This window comes from Gavialis gangeticus, unplaced genomic scaffold (genome assembly GCF_001723915.1).
Source record: "Gavialis gangeticus isolate Ggan-Ray unplaced genomic scaffold, GavGan_comp1, whole genome shotgun sequence".
In the NCBI taxonomy this organism is placed as follows: domain Eukaryota; kingdom Metazoa; phylum Chordata; order Crocodylia; family Gavialidae; genus Gavialis; species Gavialis gangeticus.
In genome coordinates this window covers 30308089-30314244 of record NW_017729024.1, presented here as the reverse complement: position 1 = coordinate 30314244, position 6156 = coordinate 30308089, and the positions used below count along the sequence as shown (strand labels likewise).

At 40.8% G+C, this 6156-nt stretch overlaps 1 protein-coding gene across 1 annotated transcript in view; it reads left to right on the top strand.

The window, feature by feature from the left end:
* The window catches only part of ATG12 (autophagy related 12), a 6103-nt gene extending 917 nt beyond the window's left edge, over nucleotides 1-5186 (top strand). Inside the window, exons 2-4 of the mRNA XM_019516988.1 lie at nucleotides 111-247; nucleotides 3443-3505; nucleotides 3862-5186. Of these exons, the coding sequence (XP_019372533.1) occupies nucleotides 111-247; nucleotides 3443-3505; nucleotides 3862-3921 (260 nt within the window). The 3' untranslated portion in view covers nucleotides 3922-5186. The remainder of the gene's footprint in view (nucleotides 1-110; nucleotides 248-3442; nucleotides 3506-3861) is intronic.
* The last annotated feature ends 970 nt before the right edge of the window (nucleotides 5187-6156 follow it).

Below are 6156 nucleotides of genomic sequence, written 5' to 3'. Positions count from 1 at the left end.
AGCTGCTACACCAGTCGTGAGAAAGGGGAGCGTACCAGTTTCTATGGGGAGGGGGGGGCGGCCTGGTGGCAGCAGGATCCCACCCCAGTAATCTCCATGTCTGCTCCCAGTTGACGTCCTGCTGAAGGCTGTGGGTGACACCCCCATCATGAAAACCAAGAAGTGGACGGTGGAGCGGACCCGCACCATCCAGGGCCTCGTTGACTTCATCAAGAAGTTCCTCAAGCTGATGGCCTCGGAGCAGCTGGTAGGGACCACCCGGCGCCGCCTCCTGCAGGGCTCTGGAGCAGTGATGCTCATCCTTTTTAGCCCAGGGGCTAGAGGAGCTGCCTGAGGCTGGGCCACAGGCCAGATCCTGCTCACAGGGTCAGCCCATGGCCTGATACAGCTGCGGACCAAAACTCAGCACAGTTGCATAAGCTGCTTCCATGCCCCAGGGATTCTCCTGGGTTTGGAAATCTGGTGGCAGGGAAGTAGCAGGAGCATTAGTTGCTGTGGCTCTGGAAGCAAGTAAAGCTCTGTTGCTCCCCTGCTGCTAGATTTTGAGACCTGTGAGGAGACCCCCTCAGGCTGGATGATATGACTGCACAGACCAGAAATTCAGCACCATTGCACTCAAACCATAAGAAAGGGCTGCCCCTTTTAGGAGAAGTTCCCCTGTAGCTGGTCAGGCTGGCTTGGAAACCTTCAGCATTGCACCCCTGGCTGCTCAAGCTGTGGGGCTGGTGCTGTATGTGACCCAGCTGGCCTTCCTAGAGGAGTGAACAGACCACCAAAGTTTGCACTTGCTGACCAATTCAAAGCTTGGCCTACTCCAAGGCTGTTAGCACCGAGGCCATGAAATTTAGAAGCAAATTGAATACAGAAACAGTATTCAAGTGTTCTTTTAAGAATCAAGTCAGGCATAACATACTGAAGAGTCAGACTGTAATTCCCCAAAGGAATGCAACTCCAGGCTGCTGCTGCCACCATATCCCCAGTGTCTCCCTGTGCCTTTCCGTTTCAGTTAGTCTGGTAGGATTGTAGGGCTACAGGATAACTTGTATACACACATCACAGTCTGTATAGGGCTAAAATGTGGGCTGAAGCTTCAAAAATGAGACGCTTGAAAAATTCCTGGAAGCATTAAGTCACATGGGATTGAGTGCCTAAGCACCGGTGCAGTTATTGCTCTGTATTGACTCAGAATGTTTATCACATTCAAAATGAAAAAACACAGAGAGAAAGTGATGCAAAGGGTGAAGTTAAATGAGCATTATCCTATATAGCGGATGATCCTGTGAGACCTGCCAATGAACAGGGGTACTTTTTGTTTGATGCGGCAAAATTTTTGCATGGATATTGTAGCTGGGGGAAAAAAGAAAAAGCGAGAGCTAAAAAAAGCAGTTAAAAAGAAGCACAAGTAAAATTGAAACTTCTGAAAATATAGATGTATAGTCAATGCAGTTAAACAACTTGACTCCTTTCTTTTAGTGGTGCAACCCTCCAATCTTTCCTTCTTTGGTTCTCTCATATGTATATTTGCTCTTGGAAACCCTTACTCATGTAATTAGTCATTTATTTGATCACACCTTTGCAAGAGGAGTTCAGAATCAAAGATGCCTTTCTATGATGAGTTTAAAGTTCACAGGCAAACATGTTTCTAGAAAAATCATTGTAGTAATCCAATGATAATAGCCTTTTCATCTTCCCTTAGTCATCTGTTCTTGTGAAGGTCTTAGGAAGTGCACCGTCTGTAGAAGGAAAATGAAGAGTAAGGCTCTGAGTGAATAGTGCTTACATAGGGAGATTTTTCTAACATTTGTTTCACTGGTGATAAGGTGTTGTGCGTGAAATCTTACAAATCCAAATACTGATGACAGCAAGGGAATTTGTTGCATTGCTGTTGTAATGAATGCTTGCAGTGAATATCCCTGTATGTTATCCTTGTTTTATTGCATACGGTGGAGTGTTCAAGGTTATAATCTTTGGGACTCTGCTCTTGTAAAGACCTATGCACATACTTAACTTTATGAACTGTGAGTAGATGCAGTTACCTCAAGTTAAGCCTGTTTGTTGTATCTTTGCCTGGTTGGAATTTTCTAACTGTAAATGTAGAATTATTCCTTTCCTTCTTGATTGCTGTTCTCTGGCTATAATTAGAAGAAACCCACTTTCCTTGTTTCTTTCAAGTCATATGAGCACATCTGTGCATTAGAACCAGGTCAGAAGTGGTTCTTCTGTCCCACCTATTTTTAAGATGTCAAATGTTTTTGTTTGTTCGTTTTATGGCATGAAATAGAGATCATATGAACCTTTCTTTTTAGGGAATGACATGAGCTACCTCAGAATGCCAGTAACCCAGTGGTTAGTGCTGTTGTGTGATCTGTGAGAGATGTGGATTCATTTCTCTGGTGAATTGAGAACCTAAGTTCCCCTACATCCTGGTTGAGTTTTCTAACCACTGAGTTGCTATATTTTCTGGGATGACTCTCTAACTACAAATTCTTTTTATGTTAAATGCATTACAAGGAACTTGGGTTTGTTTCAGGGATTGAGCTGCATGTACAATAAAGCAGGATATAAAACCTATTTGCATTGCTTGGAGGTAAAATACTTCCACGAACAATAACATATTACTACTTCTTCATGCATGCACTCATACACGTATGTACACACTTTTGCCAATAGTCTCTTCAAGACTTCTGTTCACTTGGGGAAAAAGAAAAAGCATGAGATCTAAAAAAAAAAAAAATATAATCCTGGTGGGATTTTTCAGTAAGACTTGTAATTTTTCAACACACTGTATTTCAAAAAATAGAATAGCTGAAATTTTCTTCCATGGAATAGTCTATTCAGATCATCCTCCTCTTCACTGTCAAAACCACTTCAATATCTTATAATAGCCCCATATTCTTCTCATGTGGTTTCCAGCTTCAGATTGACTTTAGAAGCAGATTCCCATTGTAAAACTCCTAGAATTGCTCTAAAATGTGATCTAGATGTTTTGCATCCCAGGGAAGAGCACTCTGATATCACATATTTTGAAGTTTTCTATTCTTACTAAGGAATGGTACTGTTTACTAATGGCTTTTATGGAGCACAAGGAATAGTGTTTGAAAAATAAAGGGATGAAAATGCTTCCATGAACACTGCTCTATACAGGAGGTTCTGCAGCAGAGTGGGAGTGCCACGTGATGAAAGCAAAAGAGCAAGGCCCAGAGCTGATGGCTGTACTCTGTGTTGCAGAGTGGATGATCAGGGAACAAAACTGTGGGGTACCATGCAGTCCCTCCCTGCCAAAAGGAAAGGGGCTGTGATGCAGTCTTTCAGGATGCAGAACCAGGGTTGCATAAGAAACAGAGTAATGTTTATCCCGTCCATGTCAAAGCTATGGGATAGAATTTAGACAGGAGGATAATTTGCCAGGTAGATTTTTATGTTCTGTTTTCTTCCCTTGCAGTTTATATATGTGAATCAATCCTTTGCTCCCTCTCCAGACCAGGAAGTTGGGACCCTCTATGAGGTAACTATAGTTTTAAGTGTTGTCCTTTCTTAATTTCCGTTTAGCAGAAACTGGTTGGTAAACAAATTAGCTTTTTTAAATCCTCCATCTGCCTATCCATGATGGTGGCCTCTTGAATGTGTTCATCACAATCACGTTGAGCAAATTATCACACAAATGGATTCGTAAAAATCCTGATATAGCGTTGACATCTTGTGTGTAACACATTGTTTCTCACATTGAGGTATTTATTATGTGACCGTGGTTCGTGACACACTGGTCTGATAATAATGGTATATTTATGAACAAAGTGCTGTTTTGATAAACTAACCCCCTGTTGCATTTTTTCTGTTTTCACTCTGTCTCCTTTTCTGCAGTGTTTTGGAAGTGATGGCAAACTTGTACTCCATTACTGCAAGTCTCAGGCATGGGGATGATTGGGTGAGCAGCTGCTGTTGTTTAGGGGTGACATTCAGAAAAGAAAAGGGCTCTCATCTTCAGAAACCTTGCTGCCCATGGACATACTGAAGAGAAGTATTGTACATTACTGCCTATGAATTTACTTCATTCTCTGCATTTGTCTGCAAACTCATGCAGATGGCTTGCATGCAAGAAACACCAGCAAGCCTGCTCAGTCATATACTTTTCTTTCTTGTGTCAGCCATGGCATACAAATGGTTCTTCACGTGCCATTGCTAGAGTAGAAGTACTTTTCCCACTGATGAGCTCCTTGTTTACCGTATTTGAAAGGACATTGTTTCATGACTTGTGGACTGTATCACTGTAAATGCTGAACTAAATATTCAGTTTCCCTTTGGAGAAAGTATATTTCTATGTACACTGGGACTCATTTTCATCCTGACATAGAAAGTTCATCTCTATTACACGCATTTTATTCTTTATTTGAAGTCTTTATTTTGAGTGTGTGATGTGTCATTTGCCCCTCACTTCAAGCAAGCATTTTCTAGAGCTTGTCTCAAAAGTGTTATATATAAATTGTGCATGAGGCAAGGTATGTAGCCATGCTGTTTATACTAGTACCCTTTGTACCTTCAGTCATCTTGATCAGTTTAAGTACTTGACAGAACAAATTCAAGAAACCCAAGTTATACAGACTGTCTTTAATCCTTTAACAGTGTGTGAACACATGCTTCCTATTTTTCCTTTACTGTTTTAGTATTTTCCTAAGTCCCTGCTCTTCAGAAGGTGCTCTAAAAAACTTCCATGGCAATTCTCAATCATTATCAACAGACTAGAAAGAAATCCATTGGTTAAATCTTTCAGTTTCCAAGGAAATAAATGATGAATAGCTGCCATTCCAACCAAAGAAATAGGTACAGAAGTGTTCTATAACAAGTCATAAAGTTGCAATGGAATAACAGTTAAGAGAAGAAGGTTACCTGGTTTCCATCCAATCTCTACATTGACCTCTGCACTATATGGGAAAGGAGACTGGAAAAACAGCTGTTTTCTGTCTAGGCAGCAAGTTCATCCATTAAGTCTCTTCCTTTACTGTTAACATGAAGAAATGATTTAAAAAAACACTTTGCGTGCTAGTCTGTTAATATATGGATTGGAAATGGGCTGCATGCTAATATGTACTGTCCAATACTATAGCTACATCTTCTGACCGCATTGTACATTATTGATTCTATTGGAGTATTTTAATAAACTCGTATCGTATTTTTCGTGCCAGAAAGATCCATGTTGCAACTAACTCATGTTTTATGTAAATTAGTGGGAGTACAGTATTTTGAAGATGTGTTCTGAAGGGTTGTAAAAAACTCTGTACTAGATTTCTTACAGTGATCACAACTAGATTTTATTTCCAACATTTTAGAAAAATGGCACAGTCATAAGTTGAGTATTTAGGAAGAGATGTTTTCTATACATACAATTATAAAAACAAATTTTAAATGCCAGTTTGAGGTGCAAAACTAGAAAAATAAATACCTGTTAAATTTTCAAAACCGACCTTGGCCTTTTGGGCTAATTCAAGGCCGTTGTGATTTTTTTATAGCCACTAGGGGGAGTTCAAGGACAAAAATATCCACCTATTTCGCTTTAATTTAAAGTCACTGTATTTGTCCAAGTTTCTTTCCATTTCACAAATGCTTATGATTATGCTGCTCCCAAGGTTATGACTTCTAAATGGTAATATGTTTGGCAAAGAGAAAAACAACCAATCTGTCCTTATTAAAGGGTATTAGATTGTGGTGTTTAATTTTTACATGGTCTTACTAAACTCACTTATTGGGTGCATCTGAACATTTAGAGTGATACAGGGAGTAGAAAAACAGGAGTAATTTTGTGAGGGAAGAAACTTACTAGATAATAGCATTCACTTTCAGTCATTGTAATTTATTCCTGCAGCAGGCTGCATATCCCAGGCTGTAACCCAGCTGCAGGCTGTAAGAATTTGTTTGCAGGCCTGCCTAAGAGAACTGGGCCAGCTGATATGGGTCCTTGGCTGGCCCAAAGGAAATTAAAGGCTCCCAAAGAAGAGAGCTAGGAGAGAGTGAAGGTAGTGTGCAGAGCTTCCCAACCTTTTTTTTTTTTACTGTGGCCTGGTAGGAGCAGGATCGGGTGCACAGAGCTGGCTACCTCCCTCCTGGGGCTCCCCAACTATCCAGCTTTAATCCTGGAAGCTTAGCTGTGACCCCGGAAGCTGC